This window comes from Cetorhinus maximus, chromosome 2, assembly GCF_964194155.1.
Source record: "Cetorhinus maximus chromosome 2, sCetMax3.hap1.1, whole genome shotgun sequence".
Taxonomy (NCBI): Eukaryota; Metazoa; Chordata; class Chondrichthyes; order Lamniformes; family Cetorhinidae; genus Cetorhinus; species Cetorhinus maximus.
The window spans coordinates 76,893,554-76,913,926 of NC_135880.1; the positions used below are offsets into that span (position 1 = coordinate 76,893,554).

The 20,373-nt window shown below is 44.3% G+C and overlaps 1 protein-coding gene across 3 annotated transcripts in view; it reads left to right on the plus strand.

Moving 5' to 3' along the window:
- The first annotated feature begins 586 nt into the window (after positions 1–586).
- The window catches only part of apc (APC regulator of WNT signaling pathway), a 269,901-nt gene continuing 250,114 nt past the window's right edge, over positions 587–20,373 (plus strand). For 2 of the 3 annotated variants that reach the window (XM_078566303.1, XM_078566314.1), the window contains exon 1: positions 648–766. Coding sequence is in view for 1 of the 3 variants with exons in the window: in XM_078566296.1 (XP_078422422.1) it covers positions 641–766 (126 nt within the window). In the remaining 2 variants the exon portion in view is untranslated. Of the gene's footprint in view, positions 767–20,373 lie in introns of all 3 variants that reach the window. The other variant, XM_078566296.1, reaches the window with a different exon arrangement.

Consider the following 20,373-nt stretch of genomic DNA (forward strand, 5'->3'; position numbering starts at 1 on the left):
CCCATTTCTGATATAACCAGGGCTAATTAATATTTTCTTTTCAGTAAATTGTATAACAACTCCATGTACATTTAGCATTTTCTAGTATATCACAATCTTCGATAAAAACTACATTAGCGATGCATTTATCAAGTAACCATACAAAATAATTTTTCAGATGGCTATGGAGGGACATTAGAAATTAAATAAGAATCCTGGCTGTCTCTATTTAACGGCACCTGCATTTCCCATTTCACAAGGGTAAGGAGATACTGCCGGACACAAAGAATGGCCAAATAATCCCTTCTACGTTGGTCAAATTTGCCTCTTGCCAAGGTAATTAAGGAAAAAGATACCCATGGAAATATCTCTGATCTGAAAGGTTTTGAGCTAGTTCAGGTAACTTGCTGGTAGAGCGAACAAAGACAATCCGAACCTGAACGGATCATTTTAATGGGTAAGGTTGGAAATGGATCACTGTCATCCCGCACACCTGCCCCCGCGCGCGCACCTTCCCAACATCGTCACGCCTGCTTCGCACGAGAACCTCGGTATCCCAGTGTTCCGGGCGGCGGGGCGCTATTGCGCATGTGTGGTTGTGCGCCCCCTGTCCGTGACGGGAAGAAACGGATTGAACCAACATGGCGCAGGAGGGTAGAGAATGAAAAAGGAAGAGAGAAGAAAGGGAATGCAAGAGAAAGGCCGTGTAATATTATTTACCGCATGGAGAAAGGGAATTCTCAGCTTGTGGAGCTTTCGAGATCTAATCGGTGGAACAGTAGAAGGTGTGTCTGTGCATCTGCGGTTTGATCGAATACGGTGGGGTTTTTGGTCCGAGTGCAGCTCGGCGGAGAGGGGCTGGAATTCACTGGAGTGGGAAAGGGTCCGGGTCCGGGTCCGGGGCCACGGCCACAGCGGGTCTCCTGCATCAAGTAAACATTGAACTTAAAAAAGGTTAATACGCGATCCCGAGGTTTAGGTTTCAGTCAAACAGGGGATTATTTTAGAATTGGTCAATTTTCCAATGGGCTTTTAAACCGAAGCCAGCGATTAGAGTCAAACTTTTTTAAAAAACACAACTTTTTGTTCTCTTTAGATTTTAAACGAGTCCCATTTTAAATTCGGAAGTGAAATGGGTAGTTAACTGCTTGATTATCCCATGCAGTTTTTATTTTTAAGTTTTGATACCGATCTATTCGTATTTTTCAAAAAAAATCTGTCGCCTGGTAAGGAGGAGCAAGATTCATGTGAAACAAAGACAGCTATATTTTATTTTATACTTTTTCCCTGTCATGTTAACAGGCTAAAGATATTTTGAAGCAGTGAAACGTGTTTTAGGTTCAGTTGAATTTGGGCTGTGTTGATGTAAAGGCGACATAGAAAATTAATACAAAAGCAATATGCGGAGATTGTTGGAAATCTGAAACAAAAACCATAATGTTGGAAATTCTTAGCAAGATTGGCAGCATCTGAAGGGAAAAACAATTAATGTTTCAGATCAATGACCTTTCATCAGAAGGCCGTCAACCTCAAACGTTAGCTCAGTTTCTCACTCCACAGATGCTGCCAGACCTGCTGAGCATTTCCAGAATTTTCGGTTTTTAATGTAAATATAAAATTAAACATAAATGCAAAATGTGTATATTAGAATTATTCAATTGTCAATCAGTGCTTTCTGAAATCCTTAAAATTGTTTATTGTAATTGAATATTTGTGCCCGGGTAAGGGGCATTAACTGCAGATTTACTTGAGCTATATGTAGGAGCAGACAGAAACTGTAGTTTTGGTGTTGGAGGTGCATATTTGTCATCTGTATTTCTGTAAATAAATATTTCCAATGTGTGTAAAGAATAGACTCCAGTTCTGTTCTTTACCAGGCTTTCTAGAGCAGAACATGGTAGTAGAGGGTGGTTGCTTAAAGGTGAAGGTTGGATGCTGAGAAACATTTTTCAGACATAAAACTGATTTTTTTTTTGATGTTCTGGAGTCTGAACCAAATGACCAGTAGAAGAATGAATTGGACATGAGGATGTGGGTTTCGACTCTATTGAAGTGTTGTTGTTCCCTACAAGAAGTAAAATCAGAAGTATTTTGTGAGATGAATGTCAGTCAGTTGGATAGTGATGAAGGTTTAAACCTTCTAACAGAGTTCCTGGTTGAAATCTACAGGGAAGATGATCTGTTAAATGCCTATGAGGCATGATCAGAACTTGATTGATTTCAGAAAACAGATCGTCATTCCATGGAAGAATATATCATGAACTTCAACAGATTATATAAAAGGATAAATATTTAATTTCAGGATCCCTTGATCAGCGCTAAGGTGTCTCAAATGGATAGGCAATGCGTTCTAACTGGTGTTCAGTAAAAAATTACTGGGAAAACGACCATTTTCTTCAATCTTCACAGAGCAAATGAAGACATTCTGAGGTGACACAAAATATAGAAAACTTAATGATTGACAAATTTTGAAATAGTCAAGATACCAGATGCAGGCAACAATATGATGGAATGATTAAAGCCAATGAGAATGAAAGGCTCCTTCAGCAGATCTGGGCCAGGCAGTCAGCAGCATCTAGAGGAGAATGTGAGAGGAGGACCCTGGGCCAGGCAGTCAGTCAGCAACACCTAGAGAAGAGTGCGAGAGGAGGACCTTTGGACAGGCAGTCAGCAGCACCTAGAGGAGAGTGCGAAAGGAGGACACTAAGCCAGGCAGTCAGCAGCACCTCGAGGAGAGTGGAAGGGGAGGACCCACAGCCAATCAGTAGCACCTAGCACCTAACATCACAGGAGAAACATAAGTTCATTGATTGGTGAGAAACTGCTGTTAGGCAGCGTTATCAAATAGCAGAGAATTAGAAAAACACATTGTTTTTAAAAGAAGGGACTATTTACATTTGAGTAAGAAACATAAGCGGCAATGTAGTTGACTCTCAAATGCCCTCTGAAATGGCCTAGCAAGCCACTCAGTTGTAACAAACCACTACAAAGTCACAAAAAAGGAATGAAACTGGACAGACCACCTGGCATCGACCTAGGCACTGGAAACGACAACAGCAGTTGCAGCCCTGTCGAACCTGCACAGTCCTCCTTACTTACATCTGGGAGCTAGTGCCAAAATTGGGAGAGCTGTCTCACAGACTAGTCAAGCAACGGCCTGACATAGTTATTCTCACGGAATCATACCTTATGGATAATGTCCCAGACTCCACCATCACCATCCCTGGGAATGTCCTGTCCCACCGGCAGGACAGGCCCGGCAGAGGTGGCAGCATAGCGGTATACAGCCGGGAGGTAGTTGCCCTGGGAATCCTCAACATCGATTCCGGACCCCATGAAGTCTCATGGCATCAGATCAAACATGGACAAGGAAACCTCCTGTTGATTACCATGTACCACCCTCCCTCAGCTGATGAATCAGTGCTCCTCGATTTGAACACCACTTAGAGAAAGCACTGAGGGTGGCAAGGATGCAGAATGTAGTCTGGGTGGGGGACTTCAATGTCCATCAGCAAAAGTGGCTTGGTAGCACCACTACTGACCAAGCTGGCCGAGTCCTAAATGACATAGCTGCTAGACTGGGCCTGTGGCAGGTGGTAAGGGAACCAACAAGAGCGAAAAACATACTTGACATCCTCACCAACCTGTCTGCTGCAGATGCATCTGCCCATGACATTATCGGTAGGAGTGACCACTGCACAGTCATTGTGGAGACGAAGTCCCGCCTTCACATTGTGTTGTGTGGCACTGCCACTGTGCTAAATGGGATAGATTTCGAACAGATCTAACAACTCAAGACTGAGCATCTATGAGGCGCTGTGTGCCATCAGCAGCAGCAGGATTGTACTCGAACATAATCTATAACCTCGTGGCCTGGCATATCCCCCAGTCTACCATCACCATCAAGCCAGGGGATCAACCCTGGTTCAATGAAGTGTGCAGGAAGGCATGCCAGGAGCAGCACCAGGCATACCTAAAAATGTGTCAACCTGGTGAAGCTATAACACAGGACTACTTGCATGCCAAACAGCATAAGCAGCAAGTGATAGGCAGAGCATTCCTGCCACATCCAGTCGTGAATGGTGGTAGACAATTAAACAACTCATTGGAGGAGGAGGCTCCACAAATATCCTCATCCTCAATGATGGGGGAGACAAGACAGCTGTGCAAAAGATAAGGCTGAAGCATTCGCAACAATCTTCAGCCAAAAGTGACGAGTGGATGATCCATCTTGGCCTCCTCCGGAGGTCCCCAGCATCACAGATGCCAGCCTTCAGCCAAATGAATTCACTCCGCCTGATATCAAGAAACGGCTGAAGGCACTGGATACTGCAAAGGCTATGGGCCCTGACAATATTCCGGCAATAGTATTGAAGTCTTGTGCTCCAGAACTTGCCGCGCTCCTAGCCAAGCTGTTCCAGTACAGCCACAACGCTGGCATCTACCTGACTATGTGGAAAATTGCCTAGGTATGTCCTGTACACAAAAGGAAAAATCCAACCCAGCCAATTACCGCCTCATCAGTCAACTCTCGATCATTAGTAAAGTAATGGAAGGGGTCATCAACAGTGCTATTAGGTGGCACTTGTTTAGCAATAATATGCTCACTGATGTCCAGTTTGGGTTCTGCCAGGGCCACTCAGCTCCTGACCTCATTACAGCCTTGGTTCAAACATGGTCAAAAGAGCTGAACTCCCAATGTGAGGTGAGAGTGACTGCCGTTGACATCAAGGCAGCATTTGACTGAGCGTGGCACCAAGGATCCCTAGCAAAACTGGAGTCAATGGGAATTGGGGGAAGCTCTCTGCTGGCTGGAGTCATACCTTGAACAAAGGAAGATGGTTGTGGTTGTTGGAGGTCAGTCATCTCAGCTCCAGGACATCACTGCAGGAGTTCCTTGAGGTAGTGTCCTAGGCCCAACCATCTTCAGCTGCTTCATCAGTACCTTCCTTCCATCATAAGGTCAGAAGTGGGGATGTTCACTGAATGTTCAGCACCATTCGTGACTCCTCAGATAGTGAAGCAGTCCATGTCCAAATGCAGCAAGACCTGGACAATATTCAGGCTTGGGCTGACAAGTGGCACCACATCCACAAACGTTCACTCCCTCCAGCACCGACACACAGTAGCAGCAGTGTGTACCATCTACAAGATGTACTGCAGGAATTCACCAAGGCTCCATTGGCAGCACATTCCAAACCCATGACCACTACCACCGAGAAGAATAAGGGCAGCAGATAGATGAGAGCACCGCCACCTGGAAGTTCTCCTCCAAGTCACTCACCATCCTGACTTGGAAATATATCACTATTCCTTCACTATCGCTGGGTCAGAATCCTGGAACTCCCTCCCTAACTGCACTGTGGGTGTACCTACACCACATGGACTGCAGCGGTTCAAGAAGGCAGCTGACCACCACCTCAGGGGTAACTAGGGATGGGCAGTAAATGCTGGCCCCACCAGTGAAGCCTACATCCAATGAATGAATAAAAATAAATAGGGAAATAAGGTTATCGAGGCTAGGTACAATAAAGTTGCCTAAGTAAAATAAGCAAAGTAAAATAAAGTTAACTCAAGGGAAGTAAATTGAAGCCAGGGCAGGACAGCTCGGTCATGTGGAATATGTTTCTTGTAATATGTGGGAAGTTGTGGACGCTACCGGTGTCCTAGATGACCATATGTGCAGGAAGTGTCACCAGCTGCAGAACCTTGAGCTCCGGGTTTCGGAGCTCAAGCAGCAGCTGTAGTCACTGTGGCGTATCCGTGAGGCTGAGAGCTATGTGGATAGCACGTTCAGAGAGGTGGTCACACTGCAGCTTAGGAGCCTGGAGGTCACCAGGCAGTCCAAGAAAATTAGGCAGGTGGTGCAGGAGTCCCCTGGGGTCCCGCTCACTAATCAGTTATACTTTTTGGATAACAGTGAGGGCATTTGTTTCTCAGAGGAGTGCAGTCAGAGCCAAGTTTGTGGCACCACAGGCAGCTCTGCTGTACAGCAGGGGAGAAAGAAGAGGGGAAGAGCAGTAATAATAGGAGATTCATTAGCTAGGAGAACAGGTAGGCGTTTCTGTGGCTGTAGATGTGACTCCAGGATGGTATGTTGCCCCCACTGTTGCCAGGGTCAAGGATGTCATGGAGAGGCTGCAGGACATTCTCCTGGGGGAGGGTGGTCAGCCAAAGGTAGCATGTTGCCTGGGCTTGAAAAAATGCAGCTATGAGGAGAGATTGGATAGGCTAGGGTTTTTTCCCTTAGAACAGAGGTGGCTAAGGGGTGACCTAATTGAGGTGTACAAAGTTATGAAGGGCCTAGATAGGGTAGACAGGAAAGACTTCTTTCCCCTAGCTGAGAGGTCAATTACCAGGGGGCATGGATTTAAGGTGATTGGTAGAAGGATTAGAGGGGACATGAAGAAAAACTTTTTCACCCAGAGGGTGGTGGGCATTTGGAATTCGCTGCCTAAATTGGTGGTTGAGGCTGAAACGCTCAACTCATTTACAAAGTACTTGGATCTGCGTCTGAAGTGCTGTAACCTGCAAAGCTATGGACCAGATGCTGGAATGTGGGATTAAAATGAGTGGCTAGTTTCTTTTTTCCCTTTTTGGCTGGCGCAGACATGATGAGCTGAATGGCCTCTTTCTGTACCATTCTATGGTTCTATCTAGCCATTACAGCAGAAAACAAAGTTGGAACAATGATAATGGGCAAATGAAACCCAAGATTGCCCAAGGAACGGTTAATATATAAGCTTCAGGTGTGATGTGAAGCATCATTTTGTGATGAACCACCCAGATTGAAGAGGCAGGGTCCTCAAAATGACCATGAAGAGTATGAAGATAATGATGAACCCAAGTGAATTGTACTAGTCACGGGAGTTTTGGTCCTGTGACGAATGTGTTAGTTGTGGACTCTTAACTGTGCTGAGACTGCAACAGTATATGGAGCAGTTTAGTTAAAATGTTATCATGATTCACTAAGCAGTGAGGATTGACACAAGATTAAGCAATTTAAAAGTACTACTTGCTTTGGGTTTGGTGATGACAACACCTTGAAGTCACTAAACAAAGTTTTAATTCCATGTGAAATAGCTGGAGTAAGCCACTTTGTGTGTATTGATTTGGTCTCCAGTGAGATACCTATGATGTTGATTAAACCTTCTGTGAAAAAGGTACAAATGAAATTTGACATAGAGCATGATAAGACAATTACTTTTGGAATGTCAGTTGATCTGCAGTTTACAAAGTCAGGACATTGTTGTATTGCCTTAACAAAATCTGATGTTAGACAAATATTAATGGCATCATAATAAAAATCAGAGACAAAAAGCAAATTGTCTTAAAAGTTGCATAGATAATTTACACAGCACCTTGTCAGTGGTTAAAGATGCAGACATAGTTGAGGAGTATACGAGGCTAATGGAAGAAATTAGTGAGAAGTGTGAAATCTGTTTTTAAAAAAGTATCCAAGGATGCCGCCACATCCAATTGTAAGCCTTCATTGGCACGTGACTTTAACGAGGTAGCTACTCTGGATCTAAAGGTATGGGACAAAGACAAACATTTTCATCCTACGTTTTATTGATATGGCTACCAGATTAAGTATTTATTAGTACGGGGTCAGAAGTGTGGTGGTAATGCTACTGGACAATAAACTAGAGGCATGGACTAATGCTGTGAAGAGATGAGTTCAGACCTAATTATGACAGCTGATGAAATTTAAATTCCATTAATCTGAAATAAACTAGTTTGTGTAATCTTGACCATGAAACTACTGGGTTGTTGTAAAAATCCATCTTAATTGTTAATATCCTTTAGGGAAGGAAATCTGCCATGTTTACCTGGTGCATCCTATATGTGACTTTCGCAGTTTGGTTGACGATACAAAAGAAGACTTTCATTTACATAGTATGTTCACGCCCAGAAGAACGGGGTAACTCACCTGCTTTTCTTCAAAATAGGACTATGCGATCTTTTACATCCACCTGTGTGGGCAGATGGGGCCTTGGTTTAATGTCTCAGCCGAAAGGCAGCACCTCCAGCAGTATTGCATGAGAGTATCAGCCTTGATTTTTGTGGTCAAGCCCTGGAATGGGCGATTGTGCTGCCAACTTAACCATGGCTGATATTCAAAGGGAGTTAAATGGTTGGAGAGAATTTGCAGTCTGTTCTGAGATCCCAGATTAGGGTCAACTAACTTTCTCGTTGGTGGATTTGTACTCGAATAAGTCCTTGCAGATGGAAATTATAAGGCTAAAGCAAGGCTAGTAGCTGGTGTTTTTGAAAAGCAACTGGGTGATACAGATATTAGAACGGACTCTCTCACAGCTGGGAAAGAAATCTTAAAACAGTTAGTTCTTTTGACCACATTCATGGGAATGCAGGTCGATTGATGTAAAAGCCTGCATTTCTGCAAGGGAATATTGTTCAGAGTGATGTGTTTCTGAAATTACCCAAAGAGCCACCAGGTACAGAAGGGGAACCATGGAAAGAAAATAAATGTCTGTGGCTTGAATGATGTTTCCAGGCGATGGTATTTTTCAGTGAGGCTGTGAAAATAGGTCATGCTTAACTAGAAGCAGATCCCGCAATGCTTTATTGGTACCGTAGAGGAAGGACTTTGGGCGTCTTGATGTGTGTTGCTGGCACTGCGGAATTTGACAATTGTTAAGATTAGAGTAGAATTTAAAATTGAGAGTTAGGCTTGTGTGGGTTTTAAATATATTGGTGTAAATATTAAGCAAAATAGGTCTGGTATAACTTTAGATGAATAATCCTATTTAGAGAGTGTTGCTTCCGTGCTGCTTAATTGTACTAGGTCATAACAGAAGGATAATGTTGTATCGAAAGAAGATAAGGTGCATTTGCAAAGCTTGATTGGTCAGTTGAACTGGTTGTGCACTCAGACTAAACCAGATGCTAGTTTTGAAGTGTTGGAGTTAAGTATGATGAAACAACCTTAAAGTAGAGAATGTTTTAAGGGCAAATAAAACATAATTAAATCTGGAAAAATGTGAACTTAAGTTTGCATCTTGGGTGACCTAAAGCTAGTGAAGCCAGCCATGAAGCTCGTCATTTTTAGTGATGTTTCACATGCTAACTTTCCATTAAAGTACAGCTTGTTTCATAGTATTTTTTATGGGTGAGAAGGGGAAATGTTGAATAGGAAGTTTAGAACAGAACAGAATGTTTAGAATATTATCCTTCATTTTATATCATCCCTCCTCATTCTTCCTACCATGATTCCACCAGCCTTACTGTGTCCTCTTGAGGTTTATCAGCACTGTCATCAGTTTTGTCATCTAGGAATTGACATTGTGTGCTGCACACCCAATTCCAAGTCATTAATATAGATTAGGAAAAGCAGGGGTCCACTCACCCTTGGGGAACCCCATTGAATGCCTTCCTCCAATCTGACAAACAGTTCACTGCTACTCTGTTTCCTGTCACTCAGCTAGCTTCGTATCCATGCTAATCGAAAAGAAGAACATTGCAGATATTGGAAATCAAATAAAAACAGAAAATGCTGGAAATACTTAGGCTAGGCAGCATCTGTGAAGAGAGAAACAGTGTTAACATTTCAATTCGATGACCTTTCATCAGAACTGGGAAAAGTTAGAAATGTAATTGGTTTTGAGCAAACGTGGGTGGGACAAGGTCAAAGGACGGTCTGTGATAGGGTGGAAGACAAGAAAGATTGAATGACAAATGCGTTAGTCTTACGGCGCAAAAGAAAATTATGATAGAGCAAGAAAAGAAACAAAGGATGTGCCTAGAGCAGAAACAGAGTCAGAAAATGCTGGAAGAAAACTCAGGTTAGGCAGCATCAGCGTAGAGGGAAAAAAACAGTTATCGTTTCAGGTCACCAGAACTGGGGAAAGATTAGAGATGTAATAGGTTTTGAGCAAAGAGTAGGTGGGACAAGGACAAAAGGAAAGTCTGTGATAGGATAGAAGACAGGAGTGATTGAATGACAGATAAGTTAGTCCTCTGGGACCAAAGGGAATGGAGATGGGGCAAGAAAAGAAACAAAAGATGGCCTAGAGCAGGTGTGCTGCTGGCTAAAATAATTTGAAACAAACAGAGTAAGGAAACAAAAACAAAAATACCTGGAAAAAGAGTAAGGAAACAAAATGGGGGACAGAGTTTGCACTCTGAAATTGCTGTACTCAGTGTTGAGTCCAAATGCTGTAAAGTGCCTAATTGAAAGATGAGGTGGTGTTCCTCATGTGGAGCCTCACTGGAACAGTGCAGCAGGCCAAGGACAAAGATGTCAGCATGAGGGCAAGGTGGAGAATTAAAATCAAGAGCCACCAGAAGCTCAGGCTGACACTTGTGGACAGAACGAGGTGTTCCGCGAAGCAGTCACCCAATCTGCAGTTTGTTTTCCCAATGTTGAGGTACCACATTGTGAGCAGCGATTACAATAGACTAGTTTGAAAGAAAAACACGTAAATCACTGCTTTATTTGGAAGGGTTGTTTGGGGCCTTGGATGGGGAGGAGAGAGAAGGTAAAAGGGCAGGTGCTAAATTGCTGTGGAGGTTGGACATCTGTGATAAAGAGGAGATGGTTAGAGCCAGGAAATGGGAAACTTTTAAAATGACAGAAGGCATCAGAAGAGTCACAGATATAAGTAGGAGGAGGCAGGACAAGAGGAGAAAAATTTGTGTCAAGGTAGGAAGAAGTCAATTCAGTGGGGCAGGAACAGGCTGGGTCTACCAGGGAAGTACAGTTTATGGATCTTGGTAAGGAGGTAAAAGTAAACTGTACAGGGCTGGAGAACTGAGGTGGGAACCCGTGGAAGGAAGATCACCATAGGAGATGAAATCAGTGACGGTTCTGGAAACAGCGTCTTGATGTTCTGTCTAGGGGTCATGGTCCAGCGGGAGATAGGAGGAAGTGTCGCAGAGTTACTGCTCAGCCTCTGCAAGGTAGCAGTTAATAGCTAGACAACAACAGCACTACCCATGTCACCAGATTTGATAACAATGTCAGGGTTAGACCTAAGAGAATGGAGTGCAGCAAGTTCAGAGGGAGACAGGTTCGAGTGAGTGAGGGAAGCAGAGAAATTGAGACAGCCAATGAGAACTGCCAGTGTGACAGTGCAAAGATTAAAAGCAGGTAAGAAGCCATTGGGAGGGGGCCCAGGTCAAGGGAGATCATTGGAGATAGGTGAAAGTTCTGTTGAGCTGAGAGAGCTCCTGGCAAGAGGAGGGGGCATGGAGGTGAAGGTAACGAGAGTCATGCTGAACTCAATTCATTAAGGTAAGGGTGTAAGGGGATAAAGCCAAGTGCTTTGCCAAGGGAAGATCATTCAGCATCAGAGAGGAGAAGGTCGAAGGATATTATGAATACATGGCGAGTGATAGTGTCAGAGGGAAGTAAAGGGGAAGTGAGATCTGGAGGGGCATTGGTACCTATGAGTTGTTGGAGTTTGTGATCATTGACATCTGAAAGGAAGAGAGAACTTTTTTTTAAAAAGCAACGAAGGATGAAATGAAACTGCGGAGCAGGACAGCTTTGAGATGGTGCTGCTGAAGGGAGAGGTCAAGATTGTACCTGTGGCGGCACATTGCATTGAGTGTTGATCTCAGGATGTGGTGAAAACAGCAGTCTAAGGAATGTTGAATGTCTAGGATATACCTATAATCATGGGTCGATCCAAAACATGAAGGGTGACATTTCAGTTGGAATCCACGTGGAATAAGTTGAATAAAAGCAAAATACCAGGAATGCTGGAAATCATAGAATCACAATGCAGAAGAAGCCATTTGGCCCATTGAGTCTGCACCGACATGTGAGAAACACCTGACCTACCTACCTAATCCCATTTACCAGCACTTGGCCCATAGCCTTGAATGTTGTGACGTGCCAAGTGCTCATCCAGGTACTTTTGAAAGGATGTGAGGCAACCCGCCTCCACCACCCTCCCAGGCAGCACATTCCAGACCGTCACCACCCTCTGGGTAAAAAAGTTTTTTCTCACATACCCCCTAAACCTCCTGCCCCTCATCTTGAACTTATGCCCCCTTGTGACTGACCCTTCAACTAAGGGGAACAGGTGCTCCCTATCCACCCTGTCCATGCCCCTCATAATCTTGTACACCTCGATCAGGTCGCCCCTCAGTCTGCTCTGCTCCATCGAAAACAATCCAAGTCTATCCAACCTCTCTTCATAACTTAAATGTTTCATCCCAGGCAACATCCTGGTGAATCTCCTCTGCACCCTCTCCAGTGCAATCACATCCTTCCTATAAATCTGAAACAAAAACAGAAAATGCTGGAAGAACTCAACAGGTCTAGCAGCATCTGTGGAGAGAGAAGTAGAGTTAACATTTCGAGTCCGTATGACCCTACTTCAGAGCTGAAGAGAAGTGGAAATGTGATGAAATTTATACTGTTTAAGGGGGTGGAGCAGGTGAAGCTGGATAGAAGGCCAGCGATAGGTGGGACAAAGGAGAAATTGATAAAGATGTCATGAACTAAAGGACAAAGGGGCTGTTAATGATAGTATTAAGGGCTAAAAAAGGTGCTGATAGTGACGTAAAGGTAAGAAAGCAGAATGAAAAGGAGCTTTATGCCCTTTTTTATCCCCTCTTCTATCGCATTTTCTATCCTTTTTTCCCTCACCACTACCCCCTCCCCCATCCCCAAAAGGGCCATCTGTTACTTGTTCCATGTTGTTCTTTCACACAATGCTACCCTTGTTCTGCTATTATCACATGCTGCTTTCTTATCTTTGCGCCACTCTCAGCACCTTTTTTAGACAACAGTCCAAAATTGTTGAACTTAATGTTGAGTTCAGAGGACTCTAAAGAGCCTAATTGAAAGATGAGGTGGTGTCCCTCAAGCTTACGTGGAGCTTCACTGGAACAGTGCAGCAAGCCAAGGACGGGGATACCAGCATGAGAACAAGTTGGAGAATTAAAATGAAGGGCCACCAAAAGTTCAGGGTCATGCTTGTAAACAGAACCGAGGTGTTCTGCAAAGCAGTCACCCAATCTGCATTCTGTCTCCTCAATGTAGAGGAGACCACATTGTGAGCAGTGAATGTAGTATACTAAATTGAAAGTACATATAAATCATTGATTACCTGGAAGGAGTGTTTGGGGTCTTGGATGGTGAAGTGAAAGATATAAAAAGGGTAGATGTTACATCTTGTGCGTTAGCATGATAAGGTGCTGTGGGAAGGTTGGGGTGACTGAGGAGTGGACCAGGGTTTCATGGATGGACTCGAAACGTTAACTGTATTCCTCTCCGCAGATGCTGTCAGACCTGCTGAGTTTTTCCAGCTATTTTTGTTTTTGTTTCAGATTTCCAGCATCCGCAGTATTTTGCTTTTATCATGGATGGGAGCGGTCCCTTAGGAATGCTGAAAGGGATGGGGAGGAGAACATTTGTTTGGTCATGACGACACACTGGAGGTGGCGCAAGTAACAGAAATTGATCTGTTGAAACGGAGACTGGTGGAAAATGAGACTAAGAGGAAACCTGTTTTGGTTCTAGGTGGGAGGGGAAGCTGTGAGAGCAAGAGTGCAGGAAATGTGGCGGACATGGTCGAGGGCTCTGTCAACCACAGTGGGTGGGGTGGAATCCTCCAGCTTGATTCCCCCACGAAAGACATATTCCCCTCTCTTCCCCTTTCAGCCTACTGAAGGGACTATTCCCTCCCTGATGCCCTGGTCCGCTCCTCAATCACTCCCAACATACCGTCCCCTTCCCCATTGCACCTTTTACAATGAAATTGTCTTTCAGCTTGAACCAACTCTATTCTATATTGGAAGCTTTACCAGTTGGTTAACTTAACTGAGGAAGTTATATGCAAATATGAACAACTTATTACTTTGCAATTTGAAGAAGTGGTCGGTTCATGTTTTCTACTTTACACAGTACAACAGTTCATTACTTTAATTCAATCTCAGAGTGAGATCACGTAGTAAAAGTTATTGTTTTAAAAGGTGCCTATTATTTTGCCTTTAGCCTAATATTACTGTTTGATTACTGGTCCAATTTTCTAGATGTAGAAACTTGGACTTTTTACGCACATGATTTATTCTTGAAATTTTTTCTCCTCTCCACTCTGTTGATTCATTGCTGTGACGCAGTTCCATGTGTTGGTGCTGCCCATGCTTCACCTATGACAAGTGGTCATTTTTCATGTGTGTGCCCTGATAGTGAGTGTAGGGAATTTATTTGACTATGTGCGATATCAAAACTGAGCTCAATCCTGTCTTGCTGTACATTTATTCAAAAACACTTCAGGAGGATTTGCTGGGTAGGAACACCCTCATTTTCTTCTCCCTTTCCCCTCCAATGTCCTGTTATTGTCAGCCATGGCTCAGTTCATAGCACTCTGTCCTCTGAACCCCACAGTATGGGTTCAGGTTCCACTTCAGGACTTGAGCACAAAAATCAAGGCTGGCATTCTAGTGCAGTACTGAAGGAGTGCTGCACTCAGAGTTGCTGCCATTGTTGTTGAGACTTTAAACTGAGGTGCCATCTGCCTGCTTGGGTGAATGAAAAGATCCAAGACACTATTCCAAAGAAAAGCAAGGGAGTTATCCCTGGGGTCCTGGCCAATATTTATCCCTGAATTGGCATCACAAAAAACATTATCTGGTCATTATCACATTGCTGGTTGTGGGAGTTTGCTTTGTGCAAATTGGCTGCTGCATTTCTTACATTACAACAGTAACTACACTTCAAAAGTACTTAATTGGCTGTGAAGCACTTTGAGACATTTGGTGATTGTGTAAAGCGTTAAATAAATCAACTCAGATAGGGGGAGCAGATGGATTGTCGCAGGACTAGTAATCCAGATACCCAGGGTAATGCTCTGGGGACCCGGGTTCGAATCCTGCCATGGTAGAATTTGAATTCAATAAAAATCTGGAACTCATCTGGTTCACCTTTAGGGAAGGAAATCTGCTGTCCTTACCTGGTTTGGCCTACATGTGACTAAATGGCCTAGCAAGTCACTCAGTTGTATCAGCTAAAGTCACAAAAAAGGAACATGGACTGCAGCAATTTTTAAAATTCATTTACGGGATTGGGCGTCACTGGCTAGGCCAACATTTATTACCAATCCCTAATTTCCCTTGAGAAGGTGGTGGTGAGCTGCCGTCTTGAACCCCTGCAGTCTCTTGTGGTGTAGGTACACCCACAGTGCTGTTAGGGAGGGAGTTCCAGGATTTTGACCCAGCGACAGTGAAGGACCAGTGATACATTTCCAAGTCAGGGTGGTGAGTGCCTTGGAGGGGACCTTCCAGGTGATGGTGTTCCCATGTATGTGCTGCCCTTGTCCTTTTAGCTGGTAGCAGTCATGGTTTTGGAAGGTGCTGCCTAAGGAGCCTCGGTAAGTTCCTGCACTGCAACTTGTGCCAATCAAGCAGGCTTTGTTCTGGATGGTGTCAAGCTTCTTGAGTGTTGTTGGAGCTGCACTCATCTAGGCAAGTGGAGTGTATTCCATCATACTCCTGACTTGTGCCTTGCAGATGGTGGACAGGCTTTGGGGATCCAGGAGGTGAGTTACTTGCTGCAGGATTCCTAGCCTCTGACCTGCTCTTGTAGCCACAGTAGTTACATGGTTAGTCCAATTGAGTTTCTGGTCAATAGTAACCCCCAGGATGTTGATAGTGGGGGATTCAGTGATTGTAATGCCATTGAATGTCAAGGGCCGATGGTTAGATTCTCTCTTGTCGGGGATGGTCATTGCCTCGCACTTGTGTAGTTCGACTGTTACTTGACACTTGTCAGCCCAAGCATGGATATTGCCCAGGTCTTGCTGCATTTGCATATGGACTGCTTATGCTGTTTGGCACGTAGATTGTCCCTTCACCAGGTTAACATCTCATTTTTAGGTATGCCTGGTGCTGCTCCTGAATTGGCCGCCTGCACTCTTCGTTTAACTAAGGTTGATCCCCTGACTTGGTGGTAATGGTAGAGTAGGGGATATGCCGGGCCATGAGGTTACAGATTGTGGTGAGTACAATTCTGCTGATGGCCCACAGCGCCTCATGGATGCCCTGTCTTGAGTTGCTGGATCTGTTTGAAATCTATCTAACGGGATTTCATCTCCACAAGGACTGTGTGGTGGTCACTCCTACCGATACCATCATGGACAGATGCATCTGCTGCAGACATGTTGGTGAGGATGAGGTTAAATATGTTTCTCCCTCTTATTGGTCCCCTTACCAGCTGCTGCAAACTATTAGCTATGTTCTTTAGGACTCGGCCAGCTTGGTTTGTGGTGGTGCTGCTGAACCACTTTTGGTGATGGACATTGAAGTGCTTCCTCCAAGTGGTGTTCAACATGAAGGAGCACTGATTCATCAGCTGAGGTGGGGAGGGGAGGGTGGGTTGCAGAACGTGGTAGCAGGAGGTTTCTTTGCCCATGTTTGACCTGAGACTTCATGGGGGCCAGAGTCGATATTGAGGACTCTCAGAGCAGCTCCATCCTAACTGTATACCACTGTGCCACCACCTCTGCTGGGTCTGTCCTGCAGGACATGGTGATGGTGGTGTCTGGGACACTGTCAGGCTGTTGCTTGACTAGGCTGTGAGTTAGCTCTCCCAATTTTTGCCCCTGATGTTAGCAAGGAGGACTTTGCAGAGTCAACAGGGCTGGGTTTGTTGGGTGGTACATCCGGTTTCATTCCTTTTTATTTACTTTCTAGCAGTTTGATACAACTGAGTTGGCTGTTAGGGGGGCATTTAAGAGTCAGCCACATTACTGCGGATCTGGAGTCACATGTAGGCCAGACCAGGTTCTTTTCTAGTCCCGGCAGATTCCCTTCCCTAAAGGGCAATTGACAATGGTTCCAGATTTTTATTGAAAATCTGCCTTGGTGGAATTCGAACCCGGGTCCCCAGAGCATTACCCTGGGTGTCTGGATTAGCAGTCCAGTGACAGTACCACTGCACCACCACCTCCTTTATAGATATGGTTACCCTGCAGCTTAAGTATATGCACGGAGTCAGGGAATGAGTGACCATCAGACAGTCAAAAAGCAATGGTCAGGCCATGCAGGAGCCCCCTGAATGTATCCCACTCTAACCAGTATTCAATTCTGAATACTGATGAGGATGATGATGGTTCATTTTGCGGTGCAGCCAGAACTAAGTCCATGGCACAATGGGTGGCTCAGCTGTACTGCAGGGCACAAGGAAGATTGGAAGAGCAACCATGATAGGGGATTCTACAGTTAGGGAAGCAGACAGGCATTTTTGCGGTCACAGATGTGAATCCAGGATGATATGTTGCTTCTCTGGTGCCAGGGTCATGAATGTCACTGGCTGCAGAACATTTTGGAGGGGGAGCGTGAAAAGCCAGAGGTCATGATGTATATCGGTACCAACCACATAGGTAGAAAAAGGGATGAGGTCCTGTGGGCAGAGTTTAAGGAGTTAGGAAAGGCATTAAAAAGTAGAACCTTATAGATAGTAATCTCCAGATTACTCCCAGTGCCATGTGCTAGTGAGCATAGAAATAGTAGGTTAGAGCAGATGAATGTGTGGCTGGACAGATGGCGCAGGAAGGAGGGCTTTAGGTTCCTGGGGTTTTGGAACCAGTTCTGGGGGATGTGGGACCTGTACAAGCTGGACGGTTTGCACCTCAGCAGGTCCAGGACAAATATTCTTGCAGAGAGGTTTGCTGGTGCTGATGGGCAGGGTTTAAATTAGTTTAGCAGGGCAGTGGGAACCTGAGGATGAATTCAGATGGGACAAAATCAGAAATGGGAATGGAAAGCAGAGGAAACAAAGGTTTGAAAATTAAAAAAAGGAGTTTAGAAGTGTGTATAAAGGTGTATATTTCAATGCAATGAATATAGCAAAAGCAGACGAATTAAGGGCACAGATAGAAATGTGATGGAATGATATAGCTGTTAGAGGAACATGGCTTGAAAAAGAGCAGAAATGGTAGCTCAGCTTTCCTGGTTACAGGGTTTTCAGACGAGATAGAGAGGGGGTTAAAAAAGGTGGGGAGGGTGGCAATTTTGGTTGAAGAAACAATTACAGCTGTAAGCAGGGATGATATGTTAGAAGGATCATCAAATGAGGCTATATGGATTGAGCTAAGGAACAAAAAATGGGCAATCACATTACTGGGAGTGTACTATAGACTCCCAAACAGTCAGAGGGAGATACAAGAGCAATATGTAGGCAAGTCTCTGATAAGTGCAAAAACAGGGCGGTAATAGGGGATTTTAGCTACCCCAATAATAACTGGGATAGTTTTAGTGCGAACAGAACAGAGGGAACAGGATTCTTGAGGTGTATTCAGGAGCATTTCTTTGGCCAGTATGTAGCAAGTCCATCAAGAGAGAGCAGGGTTCTGGCCTTAGCTTTAGGAAATGAAGCTGGGCAGGTGGAAGGCGTGGCAGTGGGAGAGAATTTTGGTGATAGTGATCATAATTCAGTTAGTTTCAACATAATTATGGAAAAGGACAAGAGCAAGAGTTAAAGTTCTAAATTGAGGTAAGGCCAATTTAACTAAGCTGAGTGATTTAGCACAGTTGGACTAGAAACAGCAACTTGAAGGGAAATCAGTGGGAGGCACTCAAAGGGAGATCCAAGGGGTTCAGAGTAAACATGTTCCCACAAAAGAAAAGAGTGGGGTGGCCAGATCGAGAGCCCCCTGGATGTCGAGGAGCGGGCAGATAAGGCAGGAAAGAAAAGCTTATGTTAGACACCAAGAACTTAATACTACAGAAAGCCGAGGGGAGTATAGAAAGAGGAGGGGTGAAATTAAAAAGGAAATTAGGAAAGTGAAGCAAGGGCTTGAAAGAATATTGCCTAATACGATCAAGGTGAACCCAAATATGTTCCATCAGTTGTAACGAACATATCATCTTATTTCTGTTGGACTGTTGTGAAGAACATATCTTTGTATTTTCTTTTGGACTGTGGTAAAATTACAATGACTGCAGTTGAAAGATGTCCACTGGAACAGTGTGAGGGATATATACAATGTTGCAGTCCTGGAACAGAGTGTACCAGAAAAGACAGGATGGTGCCAAGGCGTCGTCCTGGAGCAAGGGAGCTGCCTGGCAACGGCATTTTTTAAAATTAGCCCCTGACCAGGTGTCCAGGTTTTGTATGAGTGCAGCAGAATAGCTCCTAGCCTGAAAGGAACACATGCTAAAACCTCTCTTTCCTGTGTGTGGAAATTCCAGTAATTCCACAATGGCTAGCTGGCTTTTTCTTCTCGTATCTCTACAACCTGGTCTCTCTCTGAAAACCCCTGTCAAGAGGCAAAAGGGAAAATTGCTGTTGGAGACGTTGAAAAGCAAGTGCTCAACCAGTGAACTAAAGACCGAAAGTGCTGGAAGACCACCTTGTATCATCAACAAGAACTGAAAGGAATTTGGAAGACATCGATCAAAATCAACCCATCGAATCCTGCACCCCGGATTGGTGCTATTGAACTGTTTTATCCCACCCTTAAAATCCGTGTTTTGTTTGTGCGTGTGTGGATGGGAGTGGGGGGGCGTGGAGAATGTGGATTTAAGAAATGGTTGGGGTGGGGGGGGGGGGGTGGGGGTGGGGGGGTGGGGCAGAGAGAGAGAGAGAGAGAGAGAGAATGTGGATTTAAGAAGAGGGTAGAGTTTAAGTTAGAAGTTAACAGTGCACATTTCATTCTTTTGCCGCTAGCTAAAGACAATAGGTTCAATAAAGTTACTTACTTGTTAAGTTTACAAACCTGGTACTCGTATTCTGTTAACCTAAATTAAACAGTTAGGCAGAATTGGGACAATTTGATGGTTTGGTCAAATTTTTCACATTTGTCGCAGCTCGGGGAACAGTGGGGTTTGATATTACAGCGCATTATCCCCAGTGAATCGTGAAACGGTACAGTCAGAGTAAGTAGATAACAAAGCAAAGAGTAGGGTTCATAAAAGACCAGAAAGGTAACCCATGTGTAGAGGTGGAAGATGTGGGTATGGTTCTTGATGAGTACTTTACTTTCGTCTTCACAGAAGATGCAGTGTAGCTAAGGAGAAGTGTGGAATATTGGGTGTGATAAACACAGAGAGAGAGGACGTATTAAGGGGATTAGCACCCTTGAAAATGGATAAATCACCAGGGCGGATGGAGTGATGAAAAATAAACCAGGAGGGAAATAGCAGATGCTCTGACTATCATTTTCCATCTTCTCTCTACGCAGGTGTGGTGCTGGAGAATTGGAGGACTGCTAACTTTGTACCTGCTTAAAAATAGAATGAGGGATAGAGCGAATAACAGGCCAGTCAGTCTAACCTTGCTAGCGGGTAAATTATTGGAATCAATCTTGAGAGACAGGATACACTGTCACTTAAAAAGATAGAGAAATCAAGGATAGTCAGCATAGATTATGTTAAGGAGAGATCGTGACTGATTTGAGGAGGTAAAAGGAGGATTGA